Source organism: Erpetoichthys calabaricus, chromosome 3, assembly GCF_900747795.2.
Source record: "Erpetoichthys calabaricus chromosome 3, fErpCal1.3, whole genome shotgun sequence".
NCBI lineage: Eukaryota > Metazoa > Chordata > Cladistia > Polypteriformes > Polypteridae > Erpetoichthys > Erpetoichthys calabaricus.
In genome coordinates this window covers 221,035,763-221,061,948 of record NC_041396.2, presented here as the reverse complement: position 1 = coordinate 221,061,948, position 26,186 = coordinate 221,035,763, and the positions used below count along the sequence as shown (strand labels likewise).

At 38.4% G+C, this 26,186-nt stretch overlaps 2 protein-coding genes across 3 annotated transcripts in view; both read left to right on the top strand.

The window, feature by feature from the left end:
• Nucleotides 1-26,186, top strand: part of rwdd1 (RWD domain containing 1) — a 506,701-nt gene that overhangs the window by 433,380 nt on the left and 47,135 nt on the right. The gene's annotated exons all lie outside the window — the stretch shown is intronic.
• kpna5 (karyopherin alpha 5 (importin alpha 6)) overlaps nt 1-26,186 on the top strand; it is a 95,055-nt gene that overhangs the window by 64,942 nt on the left and 3,927 nt on the right. For both annotated transcript variants that reach the window (XM_051924673.1, XM_051924672.1), the window contains exons 9-13: nt 1,126-1,289; nt 2,238-2,316; nt 9,371-9,496; nt 20,725-20,852; nt 21,018-21,196. In XM_051924673.1, coding sequence (XP_051780633.1) covers nt 1,126-1,289; nt 2,238-2,316; nt 9,371-9,496; nt 20,725-20,852; nt 21,018-21,196 — 676 coding nt within the window. The remainder of the gene's footprint in view (nt 1-1,125; nt 1,290-2,237; nt 2,317-9,370; nt 9,497-20,724; nt 20,853-21,017; nt 21,197-26,186) is intronic.

Below are 26,186 nucleotides of genomic sequence, written 5' to 3'. Positions count from 1 at the left end.
ACATGTTCAGTGCAATACAACTTTTGACAAGCACCTCTGGACATTTTACAAAGTCTAAATGCCTCTTTGGATGGTTGAAAATATGTTGTCAAAATCATAGTTTAAGTTTTTGCAAAATTTGTTCAATAAAAAGGTTCTATATTTTGACTGCAACTGTCATGCAATGTGATTCCTTCTCTTCATTAGTGTCACCCCCTTGAAAACTATCACTTTATGGGGCCATGCAAACCTGTATTAATACTTGTGTGCACATTAAAATGTTTTTTGTACAATGTACAATTCTCATAACAGTGGAATAGGTTATTCTTAGCCAGTCTACTGCAGTAATGGCAGTGGAAAATGTGGTTAACATTCACTCATGCATGGGGAAAAAAATACCGTCCAATACCATGAAACCGGGATAATTTAGAAAAATACCGTGATATAAAATTTTGGTCATACCGTCCACCCCTACTGTCCACACTTCCTGGTGTGGTGGAAATGCTGCATGGACACCCGGAAACACTCCCGGTGTCCCTGGATCTTCTGGCAGCCCTTCCGAGTCTGGTGGAAGTGCTGTTGTCTAGGGCTTCACAACAGTCCAGGCACCCCCTGGCGGTGGCCACAGGCCTCAACAGGGTTGAGCTTCCAAGCTCCAATCCCGTGGCCCCAATACAAACCAGGGGGACAGCCCTCTTTTGTACCGAGGGAGATACTGTCTCTCTCCCAATCCTTCCAGCTTCCAGACGTCCTGGCTGGGTAAGAGCCCCATCCATCCGCCACACTAGGTAAGGGTAAGTTTTTGTACAGATGTTAAGGATTTGGCCACACAGATAACTGTAGATACTTGGAATAAGATAACAGTAGTGTGGTAGGCAATAAGACTTTAGTGAGCTTCGGAATTTGATTTTATTTTCCAAGGGTAGGTGAATAGGCTTTGCCAAGCTATGTTGGGAAGAATGCCTTTAAAGAAATTCTTTAAAAAATGTAGATGATGCATTCTGATATAATTTCTACTTCAGAAATCTGAAGATGATATAACTTCATGCGGATTTATTACATATACTAATTAACCTTTTATTTCTCAAAAAGTTGTTAATGGCATGACTACAAGTAATTTTAGGCAAATTATTTTTCCAAATATAGGTTTCTCCCTGTTTGAATGTCCTGTCAAGGCTACTTTTCAGCAGTGATCCAGATGTTTTGGCAGATGCCTGCTGGGCTTTATCGTATCTTTCTGATGGTCCCAATGACAAAATTCAAGCTGTGATTGACTCTGGAGTATGTAGAAGGCTGGTGGAACTTCTAATGTAAGTAAAACAAGTTAAGGTTTGAAAAAAATGCTAAATTCTTACCATTGAGTTCATGATTTTAGATTTAGAAAATACATCTAAAATTCATTATCTTTTAAGATTTAGTCTTAAAGCTGTTTTTGGTGATTTGACAGCTAGTGTTTAGAGTGTATCTAATATGTTTTGATCTAATTTGTGATTTGTTGATGAAATGTTTTACCAAAGTGCTGGGATGAACTAACATTAAATATTATAACCCTTGCATTGATCAGAAAAGAGAAACATTGACCTACATATATTCAATTGGTTCACCACAATAAGCAGCCCTCAGGTTCCTGGAATACAACTAGTTTTAGTTTAATAGTATACATTTTATTAATTGAGGAACCTCTGCATCCTGTAGGCTATTAAAATCAATATAAACATACACAGAATAATGAGAAATTTAGCTAACCAGTGAGCCACAGCTTTCTGAAAAATATGCATGAAATCGTTTGTTGCATGTGTGACAGTTGCAGGCATTCTGAAAGTGCACCATAACTGAGTAGTAAATGATTTACAAAGCAGTTTAGTTGAATAAAGAGCATTGTTTTTTAAATGCAGAAAGTTAAATTACTATTGTATTGAAAATAAGGTGAGCTTAATGTAATCTGTTAGAGAATTTTTTAAACTCGCATTCCGTGCCCTAGGTCCAAATACTGTGCTTGTGTTCTTTACACTATAGAAAGTAAGGAGATCAACATGCTGCATGGCTTCATCTTTGCTAAGTGTGAAGCAGTGCAAAATGCACTGTAAAGGTAAAATTCCATTAATCGGTTTATTGTTAAGTAGGCTGAAAAATTATCTGAAAAATATTGATGTTCAGATAACAATTACTGATTTTAAGTAACTAGTTTAACAGCAACAGATTTAACTTCCATTTAACATAACATGTCTATTCTGTGGTGTTGCTTTGTTTTTTCACAGGCATACTGATTATAAAGTCATTTCACCTGCTTTAAGGGCTGTTGGAAATATTGTGACTGGTGACGATATTCAGACTCAAGTAAGACCCATTGAAATTTTCACATGAAAGTTGTTTTAAGTTCTTCTTGCTTGTTTCCAGTATTAGTCTTAATTTTTTAGTTTAATGTAAAAAGTGGCTGGCTATTTTAATTCACACTAGCTTTAATCGTTACTGGTAAAATTATTTTTTTTAACACTAGAATTCCTGAAGCCTACAAAAAAATTCATAATCCTGGCCCACCTTAAATTCCTTCGCTCCTCTCCATCATCGTCTTTTGCGTTGTAAATGTTGATCAGCACAAGCAGCCTACAATCCCATCACCCCGTCCAACGCCCAATCGCAAAGCAGGTTCTCAGTGCTCAGTATTTATCTTGAAGTGCCTGGAGTTGTAGAGGGTAAATATATTATCATTTTGAATAGATACATTTCATGTGTGTTCCGTGTCTACAACAATCTATGTTAACACATCGTTTAAACGGAAACGTTTTTCATGTTATAGTAATTGACAAAATGTAGACATGAAGTGTATAATGTGTGAAGCCTGAAGTCCAAATATCAAATAAACACTTTCACAAAAGGTACAACTATAACAAAACATGTGTGTTTTTATTCAAGAATATAAACGAAGAAAAAGAAAGTGGGTTAGGGTAGGCTATTGATACAACAGCTTACATCATGCAGTGGTAAGAACTGCTGACTCGTCATCAATAGGTCACCGGTTCGATACCGACTGGCTCCCAAATTTACTGTTTTTAGTAGTGAGCTGCTGTTATTGTTAATATTTTACAATAAAAATATACATTTGATTTGCGTCTGTAACTGACGGTGAAAATTTATAGTACTCTGCATTTTTTTTTTTCCCCCAGTTTTCTTCTCTCGGTCATGTTCACACTCCAACAACCCAAAACCCCAATCTCAAGCTATTTTCAGATGACGACATTTTTATTTAAAAACAATGTCAGATCTTGTGCGTGAACAGGACTGGGACTGGGGAAACTATGGACGTTGGTGTGAGTGGTGTGCATGACCGGGAATGATTATAGATGTGATTGTTTTATTCTTGAGTGTTCCTGCTCACACTGAATTAGCATGCACCTTCTGGTCTATGATGTCAAAACCGCAGTGACAAAAAAGGGAGACATATTTATGTATGACATTTGGAATAATTAATTTTATGACCTGTATAGCACATTTCGGAAAACATTGTTGTACTAATGCAACATTGTATTCATTCACATACCTTCATGTGGTAGTGGTCAGTGACCTGTTTTTTTTTTTTTTTCTCTTTCACCCCCATCTTGCCCCCCCTCCCCGATCTTGCCCAGCCTCCACATTTTGGTGCATGGTGGCGTTTCTCTTGTATTCCAGGAGAGCCAGAGGACAATAGTACAAAGAAGTTGGTTCCATGCTATATACAATCATTAAATTCAAATGTTAACAGTTCCCACACACCCAAGAACCATCCTTCCTGCATTTACAAGAAAAGGCAATGGAAAAAGAAAAGAGGATGCAAAATTGACAAGCTTCTGTTCTAAGACCTCCACTTCCCCCTGGAAAGAAAGTTCAGTGTCCGGTGCTCCTTCAGTGTAATAGGAACCACAGCATAGAGAGATCTGTACATTGCAACAGGTGCACATGTCATAAATGCACGAAGGATGGTCCTTGGGTGTGTGTGAACTGTTAACATTTGAATTTGATAATTGTATATAGCGTGGAACTGACCTCTCTGTACTATTCTGTTCTCTGCATCTCCTGGAATACAAAAGAAACCCCACCATGCACCAAAATGTGGAGACAGGGCAAGATCGGGGGGAAAAAAACAAACGCTGTCAGTGACTGCAGCCACATGAAAGTATGCGAATGAATACAATGTTGCATTAGTGCAACAATGTTTTCCCGAAATGTGCTATACAGGTCATAAAATGAATTATTCCAAATTTCATATATACCTATGTCTCTCGTTTTTTGTCAGTGCAGCTTTGACATCATGGACCAGAAGGTGCATACTAATTCAGCGTGAGTAGGAACACCTAAGAATAAAACTGAATATAAAAAATTCACATCTGCAATCATTCTCAGTCACGCACACCACTCACACCCACGTCCACAGTTTTTTCCTAGTCCCAGTCTCATTCACGCAGAAGATCTGACACTGTTTTCAAATAAAGAGGTGGTATAACGAAACAAGTTTGTTATACCACGTCTTTATCTGAAAACCGCGTCAGATTGGGAGTTTTTCGAGGATGGGTGTGAGGGGTTGTGGGAGCGTGACTGAGAGAATAAAACTGGGGGAAAAAAAAAACGCTAACTTTAACAAGTACTTTAAATTTACACCTGCTGTTACAGACGCAAATCAAGTCTATTTTTATTGTGTAATATTAAGAATACCTTTTGTGAAAGTGTTTATTTGATATTTGGACTTCAGGCTTCATACATTATGCACTTCATGTCTACATTTTGTCAATTATTACTAAAACATGAAAACCATTTCTGTGTTAACGATGTGTTTACATAGATTGTTATAGACATGGAGCACACATGAAATGTATGTATTTCAAGTGATGCTACTATTAGCCCTCTACAACTCCAGGTACTTCACTTCAAGATAAACACTGAGCAGTGAGAACCTTCTTTGCGAATTGAGCTGTGGAGGTAGGCGGGGGGATGGGATAGCATGCTGCTTGTACTGATCGACACATTTACAACACAAAAGACGCTGACAGAGAGGTGAGAAGGAATTTAAGGTGGCCCAGGATTACGAGTTTTTTGTAGGCTTCGGGAATTCTAGTGTCTTCTCACACCGGTCTGCTTTTAGATGTACAGTTTGCACTAAGATTTTTAACTGTTCTCTGGCATCCTCCTACTGTTGATTTCAATTCTCATGTACTCTTGAAACTCAATCTTGTGACCCCTGAAAGCAAAAAGAAGCATACGGGCGTGTTGGTGACTTTTAATTATTGTGTTTAATTTGTTTGAGGAATCACTAGCGATTTTTGTCTGGGTATCTCATGTATGTTACAGGCAGTGCAAAATTTTCTTGGCTTCACTTTCTCTTTGATCTTGACACTTTGTTTAGACAGAATCATAAGTGTCACATTTGTTTCAATTTTGACATGCAATCATCCTCGTGTCAGAAGCTTCTCAAAGACAAAAAATTTAATTATTAATAATAGAGGTATCTCTTATATATATTTCTCTTCTGGTTCATCCTGCTTCCACATCAAAACCGGTCCCGCCCACACACAGCCAACACGGTGCTTCTCGATTCCTGTTCGTCCTCTTCCAAACCCTTCCCCACGCTTCAAAACCGGTCCCGCTCACATGAAGCTGACACGGCATTTCTCGATTCCTATTTGTCCTCTTCCAAACCTTTCCCCATGCTGTCTGCGGCTCCTGTGTCTTTACAACAGCTTCTTACACAGCAAACATCAGAAGCTAAAAATTATCGTGAACACATTCGAGAGTACAACTCTTCTCTAGCATTTGCTTCCTTGGGTGCACAGATAACTCAACCTCCTGGCTACGGACCATACTGTTTTAAAATACACGGGCAAATTTATCACCAAATCTCTCCACTATACGCTAACACTTCTACCTCTCCAGGATATGGACAGTTGTATGTTTTTGACACAGCTCAAGCTACTGAAGTACGCTTACAAAATAAAGCAAACTCTGCATGCAGCGAAAATTTACTTCTCCAGCTAGATTCCATGCTTAGAACCATCAACCCCTTCGCTCTATTTTGCACTCCAGCCGCAAACTATTCCAACAGTACGTCGTAGATGCGTATGTTAAAACAGAGGGCACGCGTCTCAACTATCTCAGATTACATCAACAAGAGCTGTGCGTGGAACAATACAAAGGACTATCAGACGCACTGCAAGCAAACGCTGAAAATAATGTACGTGTAGGCAAAATGATCATATTACTGTCCACATTTCCAGGAAGTCCAAGATACATGCAACAAAACTATCAGGATGCCATGGCCATAGTACATAAATTCGGAAAGCCCGATTTATTTATCACTTTCACATGTAATCCTGCTTGGCCAGAAATTCTACATGCGCTGTCGTATACCCAAAGACCAGAGAACAGACCTGATACCAGTCTTCAGCCATGGTCAGTTGTACGTGGCTTATTCTAGGGTTCAATCTTTCGACTCATTATCTGTGTTCTCCACCAGAACACCTATGCACAACTGCGTCTTTCAAGAAGTATTTATTTCTTCTTGATTTCTGAATTCCTTTCTCACTGTTTTCTGTTCCTATTCTTACACCGCCGTATGCTATGGTGGGCGTTGGCTAGTAAATATAATAAAAGCACAAATGTGCAAACATGCATAAAGTATCTAGTATTTTAATATTTGTTTGAATATGTTCAAATGTATACTTATGTGACTATTTCACCTTTACATTTTTGCTAATTTGACACTTCAATTATTAACTATTCATCATACATATCTTCAAAGACTAGTTATGTGTCTTCCAATGTCATTACCAAGTTCTATTACTCTGTCTTTATGTTGTCTTCAGACATTTACTTTATAGTCTCAATCTAATATATTACAAATGCACTTTTTTATGCTAGATGAACAGTAGTGTAAATAATGAAAATATGAAGCATCAGTAGATGATACTACATACTGTACCTTCTTTTGTATGCAGTTAAACCAGGATCTGTTGACACATCTGATTGTGACTTTGCAAAAGAAACCTTTGTTCTCATTTTACACACTTTCTGAATTTTTTTTCACTTTTTTGTTATAGGTGTGTAGAGTGTAGACTCATGGGCAAAAATGGAAAATTTATCTACTCGAAATTATACAACACACAGTGTGCAGAAAGTGAAGGGGGCTAAATATTTTTTGATTTCACTGTATATATTAATAAACCTCTTTAATAATATAATCTGATGTTAAATAATGCAAATGCACAATGTTATTGAAAATTCAAGGTCATTTGTGGTCAGTTCGTGACCATCTAGATCAGGGCTATTCAATTACAATCTCAGTTGGGCCACATATTCAAACCAAGAAATTTAACTGCGCCAGACATTTTCAGCGGCCGGTAAGCAACAGGTAATGAGAAATGTTAAATCAACACAAATGATTGTATTTTAAAACAAGTTTTATTCATTGTTTCCCTTATACATTTGGTCACATCTGTCACAGGCGGATCAAAAAGTTATTTAGAAGAAGAAAAAAAAAAAACAAAAAAACAATAATTGAACAGAATCTGAGGTAGTAGCAATACTTTTTTCCCACTTCTGAAATAAAAAAAAAAAAACATTTTGCTCATATCTGACCTAGGCTCATCACAAAGTGCATAAAATCAAAAAAGTGCACAGTGTTATCGATAACATTGGCTTCTCTATTGAAATACGAGATCCTCCCCAAATTTAAATGGGTGGTCATGACAGGCAAAGGATTTTTTTTTTTTATTTTCCTCATAGAACACCAAAACGGCTGAAATAACAACTAACAAAGTGGCATTTTTAATATCATTTTAACAAAGTTTACTGTACGCCATCAATCACAGAGCACCCAAAGAACCTAGAATGATCTGGGATGATTCTGTAAAGAGGAATAGTCTCTGATCGCCTGCCTTGTATTATCCAGTCTTGTATGAGAAAACTGTACAACCTCCCTTTGCCAGTAAAACAGCACTAAGTATTAAATGCAGGGGTGCCAGTAATCATGGCACATGTAGTTTTTTAAAAAAATAATCACTTATTGATGAATTACTGTATTTCTGTACTGTATTTTTCTCAGAATAAACTTATGTCAGTTAAATGTATTTTTGTCTGTGTGAGAGTAAGGTAATTCATCAAAAGTTGAATTTTTTTATAACCCTTTTACTCTTCTTTCCCTGGGGTGGCAGTTATTCTGGAGGGGGACTTACAAGCATAGCATGGACAGCTAACCAAGGCCACCCACTTCACACTCTGTCCATCATAACATAAAGATATTAATATATGTAGATGGATATTTAAAGATTTTTTTTGCATGCCTGTGTAATGGTTTCCATGATAATTGGCATTTGTAATTTTGAGTCACTGATGTCCAAAATCAAATGCATGTGTATTTTGCTAAAACTATGCCTTTCCATTGATAACATTGATTTTGATCTTGAAACTGACTTTTGAATTTACTTTTCCTTTAGCCTATTTTATTTCACGTTATTCCAAGTGGTTGAATGATGCAAAACCATGTTTAATAAAAGTTAAAGGGTTATTGAGAAGAGAGAGAGAAAATGCTAAACTTCTTATCTGTAAAGGCCTTAGGGGAAATTAATGTCCCATGTCAAGTGATCAACAGCTCATTGATCTCTTGTATTCGAAAGATTGATATAAACTATTCTCAAAACAAGGCAGTGAGTTTGTTTGCTTTTTTAATTAATCACACTTCTTTAGCCTGGCCACAATGGCCTCATGCATTTCTGATTAAAATTTATTACCAAAATTGTCCATATGCACCCTCCATTCTCAGCATAAATTTGCATTTCTTTCACATTTGTGGACATTACCTTCCAAGTTGATGTTTGGATGTCATTAAAGCAGCTTCTGAAATTTGACAGCTCAGATTAGGGCATTTGATTCTAGGTGGATGTTTTTTCCACTACATCTAACAGTCAGTGTAAAAACAGCTATCAGAGACTGCTTTGAGTGGAGAATGGAGGGGAGCATACCGTCGTCTTCTAATGCATATAGACTTTGTGGTTGCTATGTAAACTACTGTACACAAAGCACCATGCATGTACACCAGCCTATTTATCTTTATAACTTTTAGAGTATGTAATAGCATATGAAGTTTATAATTGTGTGTGTGTGTGTGTGTATATGGTTTGTTTTATAATTTGACGCCTAATGGCATCTACTGATATTTATTTATGGCACACTTTAGTTTAACTTGATGTCATTCATTGATGTCCAGCTTTTTTTTTTTTTTTTGTGTGTATGCTTCATTAAATGTTTCAAACTGATATTTTACCTTTTAGATTATTTATATAATGTAAAAATTAAATTATATATTTTCATTGTGAGTTAAAACTAGATGCTGCAAAGGATAACCCTAGTTTTTGATGTTTTCTTCTAGGTAATATTAAATTGTTCAGCGTTGCCATGTCTTCTGCATTTGCTTAGTAGTCCTAAAGAATCCATTAGGAAGGAAGCCTGTTGGACAGTTTCTAACATTACAGCTGGGAATAGAGCTCAGATTCAGGTATGCTCAAAAGGATTCCAAAATGAATATTATTTAGGTCTTGTATATTCAATATCCTAAAGAAATGAAATGCACCATATCATGGGGGCAGAATAAAATGTGCTTCAAGTATCAGACAAAATAATAAATTGATTCATAGTGCTAAAAAATAATTTAAGCCAAATGAATGAAGTTTTTAACATGTTTTCATTGGGTTGCAATGGGATTTTTCCCTATAACTTGCTGAATATAGTGATACTTCAATCCTCCTTTACACCACCTGCTGGTTGCATATTGTATGGAGTAATATTATTATACATTTTCTTTCACAATGTTTCAATTTTATGCTTCATACAGCGAGTCTTTTTCTTTTGCATTTGGCAGGGGAAGTCAATAGCAGAAAATCAAGGCTATACTGCATTGTTTCTTTTTCATTTTATTTATCAGCACAGCGTTAGTTTTTCATAAACATTTTAAATATATTAGCTACATAACCACTCATGTTAAATCACTTAAAAGAACACCATTTAACAAGAACTACAAGGAAAGCATATATCAGGGTAAAGTGTATCTTTTGCCAAATTCAGGACATTGGACCAACCTTGGCAACTAGAAAAACCTTACGACATTTAATAATATCCATGTTCCTTAATTAAAAAGAGTGAAAAAAATTAACTGGAGCAGCAGCAGGCTTAACAGAGAGATAGTGTATTTGCAGAGTAATATAGAGCTTATATCTTAATTGGACAATGTTTTCATCTTAATCTGGGGAATGTTCAAAATATTTTGAATTTCCATTAAACCAGCCTTCCTAAATGAAGAATTTTGGAAGAAATAGAATAGTTGCCTTAAGATGTCGTTCAGTTTTGTTAAATAAGGTACAGCAGCTGCTGCTTGGGCACTTGCAAGGGCCAATCGGCGGTTTAAACAGTGGCAGTTGACCAAGAGTCCAGATGTTTTATCTTTAAGCTGTTTTGCCACACCTTTCTGTTTCCCAATCATAACAGCTGCTCCATTTGACCCTAGTCCAACCAGATTAGCAGTTTTGAAGCCTAGAGTGTCCATAGTCTCGCTCAGTTTGTTGGTTATAGTCTCTGCTTTGCCATCAATCATATTGCGGGTTGATACAAAACTAATTCTGACCTCTTTAGTGACCTGGCAAACATCCATCCATCCATTTTCCAACCTGCTGAATCCGAACACAGGGTCACGGGGGTCTGCTGGAGCCAATCCCAGCCAACACAGGGCACAAGGCAGGAACCAATCCCGGGCAGGGTGCCAACCCACCGCAGGACACACACAAACACACTCACACACCAAGCACACACTAGGGCCAATTTAGAATCGCCAATCCACCTAACCTGCATGTCTTTGGACTGTGGGAGGAAACCGGAGCGCCCGGAGGAAACCCTGGCAAACATATTTAATGTAAATAATTAATTGTTTTACATCTGAGATGTCTGTGGTTTCATCATACAGAATACTGAAAAAATTTTCTGCGTGTATATTTTTCAGTAGGTTAGATGTTATTTCTGATGCAGAAAGACATCCAGCAGCTCTTGCATTATTCTTTCAGAGGTTTAATGTGCATTTTTACCAACATTGAAATGTTGTGAAAAGGAACAACCCATTTCTTTACAGTGTTCCTACAGCTTTTCAAACAACATTGTATGTGGTAACTCATTTTTTGCCAATCAATGCATGGATCTTAAAGCTCCCACAAAGACATCCCTCTAAGTTATTTAACACAGATAGAGATCTTTCAATTTGACCGATTCCAGTTTGCTCTAGTACATGCTTTCCTAAAAGGTTAGCAGAAGACTCGATGTGCGTTTTACTTTTTTCATGGTCCAGCAAGCTTTCTTTTCGAATTCTTGTGCATGGCACATTTACCCAAGGTAACCCCTCCTTGGTGGGTGTTTGTTTAAATATTTCATGCACAATGAGTACCACATACCATTTTCTTTGACCATTAGCCAATCAAAATCTTTAAACCATTGTTTGTTTATGCCTGATAAGCAGTGCTTAGATTTATCAATTGGCAGAGTGTGTGCTGAAAAGATTTCCCCTGATGGACCAGCCTCTGCAATGTCTTTGTCTGAAATTGCCACATGAGGAGTTGACGCTGCACCTTCATTAGTCTGTGATGTCTCTTTTCTGAAATAACTGAGCACTGTTGTTTTCTGAACATTTTTTTTGCTCATGTTGGTAAAACGTTTGAAAAAAAAAAAAAAAAAATTAAAAGTACCTATGAATAAGACTTTTGAGTGGGAAAGTGAGAGCCTGTTGGATATTCAGTTCACACTTGCACTACGGCAGGTACGCACTCTCGACATTTTCACTTTAATCTCGACACTTATGTCGAGAATAAAGTCGACATTTCCACTTTATTCTCAACATTTCTACTTTATTCTCGCTGTTTATCTTGAGATTAAAGTCGACATGTTGACTTTATTCTCGTAGTTTGTCATTAAAGTAGAACATCATAAACTAAACATTTTAAAATGAATATTTAATTTACTAGATTTTCTCAAACCCCGTCATAAGTTATGTAGCATCGTGTCAACTTTATTCTTGTCATATAGTTTTTTTCTTCACTTTGTCCGTATTTTTTTCTTCACCGTGGCCCTAATACGCTTCCCTACAAAGCCCTCAGCAATTCAGTGACAAAACTTTAGCTCAGGACACAGTGTTTGTTGCAAGGGTTTCTGCACACTTTTTGCAATATGGACGCAGGTCCAAATATGAGCAAATATAAGAACGGCAGATGGGGTCACTTTAAACAGGAACCACAGTGAGTGCTACAAGGATTTTTGCACACAGAACACACCTAATGCTTAAACAACTGTGTGTGTGTGTATATATAATATATAAGTGTATATATATATATATATATATATAATATATAAGTGTATGTATGTGTATATATATATATATATATATATATATATATATATATATATATATATATATATATATATATATATATATATAATATTTTATTAATATTGGTTTGCTATGTACTGAACAAGAAGAGATCTTCTTATCTATACAGACTGCACCGATGCTGAGAACAGAGACATCACTTCCTGATGCCCTTTTTCTGATATCTGACAGGCTGGTTCCACTAGACTTTTTTTATTTTATCAGTCGTCCTCTTCCCCGCCCACCTCCACATGCTCTTTGCTTATGAACTGCCGCTCTGCCCCTGCTATTACCATGTACATCCCCCTCTTGAAACTCCACCTCCCCATACTCTTTGCTTGTGAACTCAGCTCCGCCTTGTCCCCCGCTATTAGCTTTAGCAACATTTGTCCACCTGCCCGCTCATCCCTTGCCAACTCTGCAGATCATTAGATCTGCTTGTGCCTGTAGATCTGCAGCTGTCATCTCACAATGTCATGCGAGATGACAGCCGGGCACTCAACTAAATAGCCGGGCGGAGCGCCCAGCTAAAAGACGCTAGGGAGAACACTGAAGTGAGTCAATAAAATGTCCATAATTTGAGTATAGAATTCAATGTGTCCAAGTGGACCACAAACCAAACAAGAATTACTGAAAGTAGGAATCCAGTTTTTAAAATCACTGAAGATTGGCCATCAGCAGGTCAGCTTTGGGTTGGGAAAAGTGATTCTTTAACAGTGTCTACTTAAATGGAATATTTAATTTCTCTTTGTGATTAGGAGATTGAGGGAGGAAGATGGAGAATAGTAATAAAAACACTGAAACCAACTGAATTGCTGGGACTGGGAAGTTAGCAATCATAAACTACTAACTCGTAATCTTAAGATAGTTAGTAGTTAAAAGATTAAAGAAAAGATCTAGCAACACATGTCAGAATCATTACAGAAGGACTTGTGCAAAACTCAGACTTAGTCAGCTGTTGGCTGATGAAATTTTAATATTAAGTACACACAGGCTGTAAATTTGTTAAAATTGAATACACAAAGCGGACATCTGAAACTTGACACTTTCCTTGTCCAGGCATTGTACTGAAGTAAGAAATCTAATAGGTTAGTAAGTTACGTACCATCTTGTTTTTAGTATAAGTCAAGACAAGTTGCTTTTCAGCTATGCTATGTGCTAGTGAGATCATATCTGATACTTTTTTACAGTGCTGATTTGCGTTATGATAAAGATAGAATAAACCTAGAGGAAGTCCCGAAGTGTGCAATTAGACTCCTTCTAGGACTGCAGGGTAGTCAAGTGCATAAAGATTAAAGGGGTTGAATCTTTTCTGTTTAATGAAACAGAGGTTAGGAAAGCAAGATGATAGTAGCGTACACATTGTGAAATGAATTAGTACAATGGAGTTACAGCTGTTACTTTAAAATGAGTTAAACAAGGGGACACAGATTGAGAGTGGTTATGTGTAAATTTTGCATAAAAAGGTTTTTCCTCACACAGGGAAACGTGGATATGTGGAAAACATTTTTAAATATTGTAGTAGGTAGCACTAAGTAGTGATTAAGTATTTTGGGCTGATCAGCCTGTTCTTGTTTACATTTTTCTTATGGTATACATTTGTGCAGATTTCCAACTATAGTACAAAGACTGAAAAATTCATGTATTATATATGTGCATGAACACATGAAAGACTTTTCTTTTTATTTATGCCATGCTTGCTTGTAGTCTGTATAAAACCCAAAACCACTAGGTGGCAGCAATTGTCAAAATAGATGTGAAACATTACTTAATCATTAAAACTAGCCAACCCGCGCCACATAATTATGTATTGATGGGTGAACACTTCCTGAACGACACAGTTGTCCAAATGGGGGTGGGTTTGTGGATACCACTGTGAGTGAATGAAAAGATGGACCTCTAGAGAGAGCAACATAAAATTGTCCGTGACTGAAAGCGAGATCGTCTGTGACGATAGAGGCCACGCTGGTGAAAGTTACTTCGTCGGTAGGGATAAGTTTCAGCACTTGTTCATTAAGGTGTAGCAAGTCTTCGTTGTTGACGCTTAATACAGTGATCCCTCGCTATATCGCGCTTCGCCTTTCGCGGCTTCACTCCATCGCGGATTTTATATGTAAGCATATTTAAATATATATCGCGGATTTTTCGCTGCTTCGCGGGTTTCTGCGGACAATAGGTCTTTTAATTTCTGGTACATGCTTCCTCAGTTGGTTTGCCCAGTTGATTTCATACAAGGGACGCTATTGGCAGATGGCTGAGAAGCTACCCAACTTACTTTCTCTCTCCCTCTCTCTCTCTCTTGCGCTGACGTAGGGGGGTGTGAGCAGGGGGGCTGTGTGCAGCTGCTTCCTGAAGGACATGCTGCACGGAGCTTCGCATACTTAAAAGCTCAAAGGGCACGTATTGATTTTTTTTATCTGTCTCTCTCTATCTTTCTCTATCTCTCTCTCTCTTCCTGCTCCTGACAGAGGGGGTGTGAGCTGCCGCCTTCAACAGCTTTGTACCGGCGGTGCTTCGCATACTTAAAAGCCAAAAAGCCCTATTGATTTTTTTTTTGACTGCTTGCTTTGCACTCCTTTGAAAAGGAAGATATGTTTGCATTCTTTTAATTGTGAGACAGAACTGTCATCTCTGTCTTGTCATGGAGCACAGTTTAAACTTTTGAAAAAGAGACAAATGTTTGTTTGCAGTGTTTGAATAACGTTCCTGTCTCTCTACAACCTCCTGTGTTTCTGCGCAAATCTGTGACCCAAGCATGACATTCTAAAAATAACCATATAAACATATGGTTTCTACTTCGCGGATTTTCCTATTTCGCGGGTGGCTCTGGAACGCAACCCCCGCGATGGAGGAGGGATTACTGTATAGCTTGCGTACTGAGTTGTTCCGGAGTCACAGTTGAGAAACACTTTTTTAATGTCTTTTAAGCACAGGGAAAAAAATGAACATGTGAAACATCCGTAATGTAATAAGGCACCAAGAAAAGTAACATTGCAATAATGCTATCTATGACCCGATCACTGTAAGCAGAAGTGAAAACAAAATCGAGCCCGGTGCATTCTTTAACTGCTTTGTAGCGCAGCAGTAGTGTTGCTGCTTTGCAGTAAGGAGACTGTGGAAGATTTTGGGTTCGCTTCCCGGTTCCTCCCTGTGTGGATAGTGCTTTGAATACTGAAAACACCGGTATATCTATGTAATGAAGTATTATTATTCTTATGCGTCCAGCGCTCTCTCGTGCCTGTATGTGTATGTATGTGTGTGTGTGTGTGTCGCTCGCTTGTGTTCCTGCAGGCATACGTCGCATAATCATTTATTGATGGCTGAACAGTTCCGGAAAGACACAGTTGTCTAAAAGTGTTGGTTTTGAGGATACAACAGTAAGTGGATGAAAAGATGGAACTCTGGAGAGAGCAGCATACAACTGTCCGTGACTGAAAACTGGTTTTGGCAGATACATGATTATCTTTTTGAAAGTTTGGCCCTGTGCCATATTAATTGTCATCACAAAGGCCAATCTAACAGGAAATTGTCTTCGTGTAAAAATAAAAGGCAAATCATCTGCAACAAACAAACTGTTTTACACGCTGCATACCAACCCGCGGCGTAGTATATGCCGCATAATCATGCCGCTTTTTTAATGTTTTTTAAGCAGAGGGAAAAAAATGAACATTTGCAAAATCCGTAACGCTGCTTTCAGTAAGTACAATGAACACACGTTTAATTTGTCGGCCACTTTTTGCCAGCCGTCTTTTCTGGTTTGGGCCACTTTTGCAGTGTTACCGCTTGTGCATATTAAATCTTGAAATCCTTCGAGTAACTAATTAACTAACTCCCTCCCACCCATACACGCACACACACACACACACACACACACACACACACACAGCTTGTGTGAAAAAAATGCGCCCATATTTTCATCATTTTGTTGCAGCCTATCAAAGACTTGCTGATCATGTTTTCTAGACTCAATATACATTGGCTTTTCACTCAGTGTGGGAGCGCGCATTCATCTTGTATTATTACATCCAGCTACACGGCTGCGTTTGAAAAACCGACTTATCCCGGATGAGTTTCACCGGCATTAATGATTAGGAATCTGGTTGGAACAAAACCCTGCAGCCACAGGGGTTCACCAGGACCGAGTTTGGGAAACACTGCTGAACACAGACAAAACTGACTCAGGTGAGGAGTTGGGGCGGGCAAAGTAGTTGCAGCTATTGATTATTCAGTGTTGTTTGCCTGGGTGTCTGATCTGCTCGATGGGATCAGAAATAAAAGGAAAACAATGTGAAGGCAATGTCACAGGTGATCCTGTGGTATAGCGGGTCCACAGCTCCCCTTCGAAAGGCCATTTTTAAATAATCATCGCACTCACAGCGTAGCGAGGGTTGTGGAAGTATGGCTGAAATGGTTTCCGGGTGAAGTTGTGCTGTGGGCATTTCTCCCCTGTGCAGTGTGCGAGCGAGTGAGGAGAGAGAGAAAGCAGGCTCGAAGGCAATGTGTTCCTATGGTATAGCGGGTCCATAGCTCCCCTTCAAAAGGCCATTTTTAATCAGGCGACTGACAGTAGTGGAGTCAGGCACAGAGAAGGTCAGCTGCTGAGAGAGCGTCTCGACTGTTGCAGGGCCTTCATCAGTGAAGCAGATGAGACGCTAATGAAAAAGAGGCACAGGGCTTATTGGTTTTTAACGGCTGCTTCCTTCATTGTGTTTTAACCTCAGTTTTAAAGGATTGTTTTAAGGATCCCATGGGACACCCCTCGCAAACTGTTTTAGATGCTGCATACAGCGATTCACATCTGCGAGAAACATGCCCCTATGAACAATCAACATGGCTCAGAGGTGCATGTGGACTCTAGCACAGACAAACATAAATGACGGCGTGTTTTCCGAGGCGTCGCGTCCGAGTTGGTGAGCGTGGCTCTGTGAGTTGTCATCGTATCCAATGGTCTTAGAGTTGGTGGGCGTGGCTGTCTTGCATGCTTTCCATGGGTGTCTACTTGTCGGCGGCTTAGTGAATTATATATATAGATAATGGTAAAAATCTTTTTAAAGCTGAATTGTTAAAACATTTAAACTTCAATTGGAATACAGTAATCCCTCCTCCATCGCGGGGGTTGCGTTCCAGAGCCACCCGCGAAATAGGAAAATCCGCGAAGTAGAAACCATATGTTTATATGGTTATTTTTAGAATGTCATGCTTGGGTCACAGATTTGCGCAGAAACACAGGAGGTTGTAGAGAGACAGGAACGTTATTCAAACACTGCAAACAAACATTTGTCTCTTTTTCAAAAGTTTAAACTGTGCTCCATGACAAGACAGAGATGACAGTTCTGTCTCACAATTAAAAGAATGCAAACATATCTTCCTTTTCAAAGGAGTGCAAAGCAAGCAGTCAAAAAAAAAATCAATAGGGCTTTTTGGCTTTTAAGTATGCGAAGCACCGCCGGTACAAAGCTGTTGAAGGCGGCAGCTCGCACCCCCTCTGTCAGGAGCAGGAAGAGAGAGAGAGATAGAGAGACAGATAAAAAAAATCAATACGTGCCCTTTGAGCTTTTAAGTATGCGATGTCCTTTCAGGAAGCAGCTGCACACAGCCCCCCTGCTCACACCCCCCTACGTCAGCGCAAGAGAGAGAGAGAGAGAGAGAGAGAGAAAGTAAGCTGGATAGCTTCTCAGCCATCTGCCAATAGCGTCCCTTGTATGAAATCAACTGGGCAAACCAACTGAGGAAGCATGCACCAGAAATTAAAAGACCTATTGTCCGCAGAAACCCGCGAAGCAGCGAAAAATCCGCGATATATATTTAAATATGCTTACATATAAAATCCACGATGGAGTGAAGCCGCGAAAGGCGAAGCGCGATATAGCGAGGGATCACTGTATACTTGTATCTCATAGATTTACATGGAAAATAGTAAAAACTGGAGTCCGGCAACTAAACAAAGTATTTTTTAATTTTAAGTCTTAATAAGCCTTAGAGAGGAAAAAAATATAAAAAGTAAAACTTAGAAAAGAAGTTGGATTCCTGTGTTTACTTTGTTATTACCCCTAAAACCAAATTTATATTAGAAATATTATTTCTTATTGGTTCAGTTTCATCGTTTAAGTATGTGCAAATGTTTGTTTAAAAGTCTGGAGACTGTATGCATATTTTGCCTTATGAGATGCCACTACCCTATTTATATGCTGTTTTAACAATGAAGTACTGTTTATTTGTTAAACAATTAGCAAATCGAGCTGAACACTAGAATTATCAAAGGCTGATGCAGATTGCATGGAGAAAAAAAAATTTTGACATTACTTTTTTTTTTTTAGTTTCTGTTTGCGAGGATTTTGCAATTAAGCATAAATTGGCGTGATAAGAGTGAGACACTCATTGTTTCAAGAGTGCGTAAGTTTCATATGACAGTGCTTGCAGACTGTATGATTTTTTTTATCAAGATTTTCCTTCCTGTGACACTCAGAAAACAAAATGAATCCAAGTGTTCAACAGTGGTGGACAAATTCTAAATTTGTATGATATTCTACTTGGATACCAGCCTTGCAAACCTATTATCTGGTAGTCCAGCTTTTTATACAGGGTGGAGGGTTACCTGCAACTTTTTACATGTGTTTTTTTTTTTTTTGGTAAAGTTTTGTTGTGCATGAGCACTCTTCTACCACAATATAAATGCAATCAACATTTCCCATTATAGACGAAAATGAATTTCAATTCATTATTGATAATCTTGATTCTTAATTTAGACCCAACCAATTACCATTTAGTTTCTCTGTTAAAACCTTTATACATTTACGGTATTTCTGAAGTGCAGTATAGCCTTCACAGTGTCATACACCTTTAATTGACCACAGACAGTAACCTCTGTATATGGCTTCATTAAACTTTTTCACGCTTGGACCATGGGGCAGGTCCACATGTTAGTAAAGATAAGATTTAGGCATGAAAAGGTATGTTCATTCTCTGCAGTCTTTGGGGTTTAACAGTAAGTGGCAGAATACCAGAGAGGAAGCTGTTGTGTTCTGATAGTAACCATATCAATTCATGGTGATTGCCTTTTTATTTCTCTCATGCCCTTTATGTGACTTCATAAGATGTTCATAATGTATGGCCCTTTGATTTCAAAGGGGTAATACCTAACCCCTAATGCTGAAACGGTGAAAATCTGTGACAGGAGCATTGTTGGAACTAAGCCATCACAGTTGTTCAAAAAGCTGCTAAATATTTCAGGTCATTTGCTCTTCAGTAGTAAGCCTTGCCAGTTGAAATGAGTTATCTGCTGCATCAATGCACGTTTGTTTCCAAGTTCTACATTTCATTAAATGACTCCACATTATATCAGCATTTTCTAGATCTTACAGGCTGATTAGTGTAGCAGATAGTCTTGATGATACAGTGCGTTCTCACCTTTTCAATCCTAGAATGAGTTTTGTCAAATAAATAAAGGATCACCTTTTTATATCTGGTTTCTTGATGTTCTCCGCATACAGAGCGGTATAGCTGTTACTGCAACTTTGCAGAATATCCTATATACAGTTAGGTCCATAAATATTAGAAATATTAAAAAAAAGTTCTCTCTGTCCAAATATTTATGGACCTAACTGTATTTAATCACCTGAAAAAGACTCTTTCATATACTGGAAGAACATGTCCCATGTATTGTTGTCAGAGTGCTGCATATAATTATGGTTCTTTTCACTTGTAACTGGTATTGGAACAGAGTGCCTTGTGCCTTATATGACATACTGCCAGTACACACAACAAAAGAAGTCAAGTAGGTTTTATTGTCATCTCAGCCATATACAGTTAATATAGTACATAGTGAAACGAAACAACATTCCTCCAGGAACACAGTGCTACCAGGAACACAAAACTACACATAACGTAAAGTGCATGTGTGCAAGCATGGAAGGGAGTTTTGATAAATATATCGTGTTATTTAAATGTAATTAAAAAGTTAAAAAAGGAGAAAAAAAAGATTTGTCTGTAGCGATTTATTAATATGTCAAAAGTATTGGAATACTTTATTGTATTAAACCCCCCATCCCCCATTACATGTCCTTAACACTTTTAGAAATGTTGTTGCTCTGCGTTTTCTAGTATCCAGAAAACAGACATTATGGTGACTCTTCTCTGATGTTTTGCTGCTGTGAAAAGTTTGTAAAAGTTTACATTTTGCTACTAAAAAGTAGGTTCTCAAACTTTGTGCTTTACAGTAAAACTGGAGGTTAGTACTTAACATGGATACATATTCTAAACACTTATTTTTGTGTTTTTTTGGGGCAAGCAGTAGCTGTATATATAATGCTTTTATTTGTTTTTAGGCAGTCATTGATTCCAATATTTTTCCCCTGCTGATTGAGATTCTACAGAAGGCTGAATTTCGTACAAGGAAAGAAGCAGCATGGGCCATCACTAATGCCACTTCTGGTGGAACACCTGAACAGATAAAGTAAGCCTTAATGTTCTGCCTAAAGTAATACTGGTAATAAATGTTTGCATTTGCAGGAAATGTATACTTTTTAAGTTGGGATTCTCTTATTTTATTTTTATTTATTTATATTTTTTTTGGTGAAACAACTTTTCTTTTCACACCTCATTTGTTTTTATTGTATAGGTATTTGGTATCTTTGAATTGTATCAAGCCACTCTGCGATCTTCTAACAGTGATGGATTCTAAAATAGTTCAGGTTGCTCTTAATGGACTGGAAAACATTTTGAGATTAGGAGAACAAGAAGCCAAACAAAATGGAACAGGCATCAATCCATATTGTGCCCTGATTGAAGAAGCATATGGTATGGTGCACTTTTGTGGTTTATGCATGATTTTATCCAATAGCTTGTTCCTAGAATTTTTTTTTGTACTGATTATTTTGAAAATTGAGATATTGTGGATTGTATATTTTAGGATAATGTTTAAGTAGGTTAGCAATTATCTACAATTATATTTTGTACCTTCTAATTTAGTCAGTATAGTGTTTCAGATTTGCAGACTCTCTCTGTCTGGAGTTTTCAAATTCTCACTGTTTTGCTTTGGCTTCCATGGGTATCTGGGATGCTTCTCAAACTACAGCATTTACGGTTCATGTAGAGTAAAATAAAACGTGTGTGTGTGTATGTGTGTGTGTGTGTATGTATATATATATATATATATATATATATATATATATATATATATATATATATATATATATATATATATATATATATATATAGTACTGTGCAAATGTTTTAGGCAGGTGTGAAAAAATGCTGTAAACAAAGAATGCTTTCAAAAATGGAAGTATTAATCATTTATTTTCATCAATCAACAAAATGCAGTGAATGAACAAAAGAGAAATCTAAATCAAATCAATATTTGGTGTGACCACCCTTTGCCTTCAAAACCGCATCAATTCTTCTAGGTACACTTGCACACAGTTTTTGAAGGAACTTGGCTGGTTGGTTGTTCCAAACATCTTGGAGAACTAACCACAGATCTTCTGTGGATGTAGGCTTCCTCACATCCTTCTGCCTCTTCATGTAATCCCAGACACACTCGATGATGTTGAGATCAGGGCTCTGTGGGGGCCATACCATCACTTCCAGGACTTCTTGTTCTTCTTTATGCTGAAAATAGTTCTTAATGACTTTGGCTGTATGTTTGGGGCTGTTGTCCTGCTGCAGAATAAATTTGGGGCCAATCATACGCCTCCCTGATCATTGAGAACACCATTAATCCTGACCAAATCTCCAACTCCATTTACAGAAATGCAGCCCCAAACGTTCAAGGAACCTCCACCATGCTTCACTGTTGCCTGCAGACACTCATTATTGTACCGCTCTCCAGCCCTTCGACGAACAAACTGCCTTCTGCTACAGCCAAATATTTCAAATTTTGACTCATCAGTCCAGAGCACCTGCTGCCATTTTTCTGCACCCCAGTTTCTATGTTTTTGTGCATACTTGAATCGCTTGGCTTTGTTTACATGTCAGAAGTATGGCTGCAACTCGTCCATGAAGACCACTTCTGGCCAGACTTCTCCGGACAGTAGATGGGTGTACCTGGATCCCACTGGTTTCTGCCAGTTCTGAGCTGATGGCACTGCTGGACATCTTCCGATTTCGAAGGGTAATAAGCTTGATGTGTCTTTCATCTGCTGCCGACCACTGTGTCTACGATCTTCAACGTTGCCCGTTTCTTTGTGCTTCTTCAAAAGAGCTTGAACAGCACATCTTGAAACCCCAGTCTGCTTTGAAATCTTTGTCTGGGAGAGACCTTGTTGATGCAGTATAACTACCTTGTGTCTTGTTGCTGTGCTCAATCTTGCCATGACATGAAACTGTCTTCCACAACCTCATCTTGGTAGCAGAGTTTGGCTGTTCCTCACCCAGTTTTAAGCCTCCTACAAAGCTGTTTCTGTTTCAGTTAATGACTGTGTTTAAACCTACGTGTGACATTGATGATCGTTAGCACCTGTTTATTAAAATCCCTGACTTTATGCAATTGTACCTATAAGAATTGATGCTGGTTTGAAGGCAAAAGGTAGTAACACCAAATATTGATTTGATTTAGATTTTTCTTTTGTTTGCTCACTTTGCATTTTGTAAATTGATAACAATAAACAATCATTATTTATATTTCTGAAAGCATTCTTTGTTTACAGCATTTTCTCACACCTGCCTAAAACTTTTGCACAGTACTGTATGTATGTGTATATATAAAATATATATATATATAATATAATATATATTTATATTGTGACAGGGGCCGCTGTCGTCCAAATATTGACTTTATTATAATACAGTGCACAAAGCACCCTCCACTCTACAATATCCAATAAACAATCACTAAGCAATACAATACACAATAATCCTCCACTCCCATATATATATATATATATCCATCCATCCATCCATCCATTTTCCAACCCGCTGAATCCGAACAGAGGGTCACGGGGGTCTGCTGGAGCCAATCCCAGCCAACACAGGGCACAAGGCAAGGAACCAATCCTGGGCAGGGTGCCAACCCACCGCAGGACACACACAAACACACCCACACACCAAGCACACACTAGGGCCAATTTAGAATCGCCAATCCACCTAACCTGCATGTCTTTGGACTGTGGGAGGAAACCGGAGCGCCCGGAGGAAACCCACGCAGACACGGGGAGAACATGCAAACTCCACGCAGGGAGGACCCGGGAAGCGAACCCAGGTCTCCAGGTCTCCCAACTGCGAGGCAGCAGCGCTACCCACTGCGCCACCGTGCCGCCCATAGATATATATATATATATGTATATATTTTGAAATAGTTTACTGTCAATTAATGCAAAGAGTACGCGACACGTGTTTCACCCTAATTCTGGGCTCATCAGGCGTACACACTCTACTGCACTCCCTCTCGGGAATCGAACCTCGGACGTCAGCGCTAGAGGCAAAGCCCCTAACGTTGCGCCACGGCGTGTGGTTCGTTTATTTGACAGCATGTAGATCGGGGTAATTACATTCACGGCATTCGTAGTCTGAATCACAGTCGGATTGTATGGGTGGTTAACTACCAGGTAACGCTTGTGGTTGGTCCGCAAATCAGCTAACATCCGCCATGGTGCCCTCAGTTGTGAGAAGCAGATCATAGAATAGTTGAAATAGTTTACTGTCAAATAATGCAAAGAGTACGCGACACGTGTTTCGCCCTAACTATTTCAACCATTCTATGATCTGCTTCTCACAACTGAGGGTACTGTGGCGGATGTTAGCTGATTTGCTGACCAACCACATGCGTTACCTGGTAGGTAACCACCCATACAATCAGATTGTGATTCAGACTACGAATGCCGTGAATATATGCAGTGGTATATGGTATCTCATAAACGGAGCTGTGTGAAAACCCTATTCAGATGAGTCCACACTCATTGTAATACTAAGGAAACAAAAATTAATGAGAGACGCTATCTCTTCCACCTTTTCACCTCAAACGGATACTCAAAAACATTCATTAATCGGAGCTTACACAGGAGACGCCAAATAACTCGGCAAGCAATCGACTTAAATCAGAACCCCCACCCCACCTGGCACTCACTCCCTTATCAACACAAGGTGTCAGAAGGTACAGCGCGCATCCTGACCAAGTGGGGTGTCAGAATAGCACACAAACCTACGAACAATCTGCGCACAGTCCTCTTTAATGCCAAAAACAAGAAATCGACAGCAGAAACACGAAGCGCAGTTTATAGTATCCCATGCAATTCTTGCTCAGCGGTATACATAGGACAAACTTCAAAAAGAATCTCAACATGTGTGCAGGAACATCGCAATGCCGTCAGAAGAAAGGATGCACTATCATTGATCTATGCACATACTAAATCGACAGGACATACATTCAACTAGGACAATGTAAAAGTAAAATTTAAGGTCAGTACTAAAAGTGCCAGAGAGTTGGCCGAGTCTTGGCTATCAAATGAAAACGCCATCAACAGACACTTGGACATAAATCCAGCATATGCTAACTTAAGAACATCATGTACATAATAAATAAACTGTACAAACACCCCCCCCCCCTTGATCATATGGACTTAGTCACCTCCACCCACCCCCCACTGAATGTGTTGCTATATATTGCCTTTGATTCTTGTAAGTCTAAGCATTATCCTCTGATGAAGACCCCTGACAGGGGTTGAAAGCTCAGGAATAAAACTATTTTATGATACGTGATTCGTTTTTTCTCCCGTTGTGGATCTCCAACTGCAAATATGCAAACCGTATCACAGACCTTCTCTTACATATATATATATATATATATATATATATATATATATATATAATATATGTAAGCAGTTAAACTCTCATAAAGAGCATGAGTACAGTAATTGTTTAAAAAGAAAAAAACATCTATTTTAAGAAAATATTCCTTTCCCTGTCTACAACAGAAGAGTTGTTTTAAAAATTAAGAAAATTTGTATCACTTGAGAAGCTTCTACCAAAACATAAAACACTTTTCTTTCAACCTGTAATTATGGTAATTAGCAGCATAGAGTGCCAGACAAGAAACCAACTCGGGGCAAATTCAAACACAAATCCACCCTCACACTATCACTAGGCCAATTTCAAGTTCATGTTTTTTATGTAAATAGAGTATATTGATATTCTTAGTTTTACTTGGATTACTTGCTGATCGTGATGCTAAACATGGACTTGCCTTGAAACCTCTGGGTTCTTTTTTTCCCAAAAACTATATGAGAAATAAAACATGACTGTGGAAAGTAAACTACATCCTCAACATTAGTTCACTAACACCTGAGTGTGACACTTGTATGTTGGACACCCTTTCCAAAACTATGTGCATTATTACCGAATTGGCCACCCCAAGCGGCTATACCTGCCTTTACTCTTTCCACACAATGTTCTAGTGTGTCTGAGAATTTTTGGCCATTCAGCCAACAGAGTACTTATGAGGTCAGGTACTAATGTTGGACAAAAAACCCAATTGCAATTGGCGTTGAAGACCTTTGGAATTAATTGTAACAGGATTGTGGTCAGGGCTTTGGCAGGCCACTCAAGCTCATCCATACCAAACTTGTCAAACTTTGTCTTCATGGACCTGGCTTTGTGAGCAGGGGCACAGTAAAGCTGAAACTGAAAAAATATGCACTTCCAAATTTGTGGAAGACCCTTTTCATGCTGTATCATTAATAGTAACATTCACTGGAATTAATAGGAATTTAATTTAATTCCAAACCATGAAAACACCCCAGATTGTTATCCTTCATCCTTCACCAAACTTTACTATACACAGTATATAGAGTGC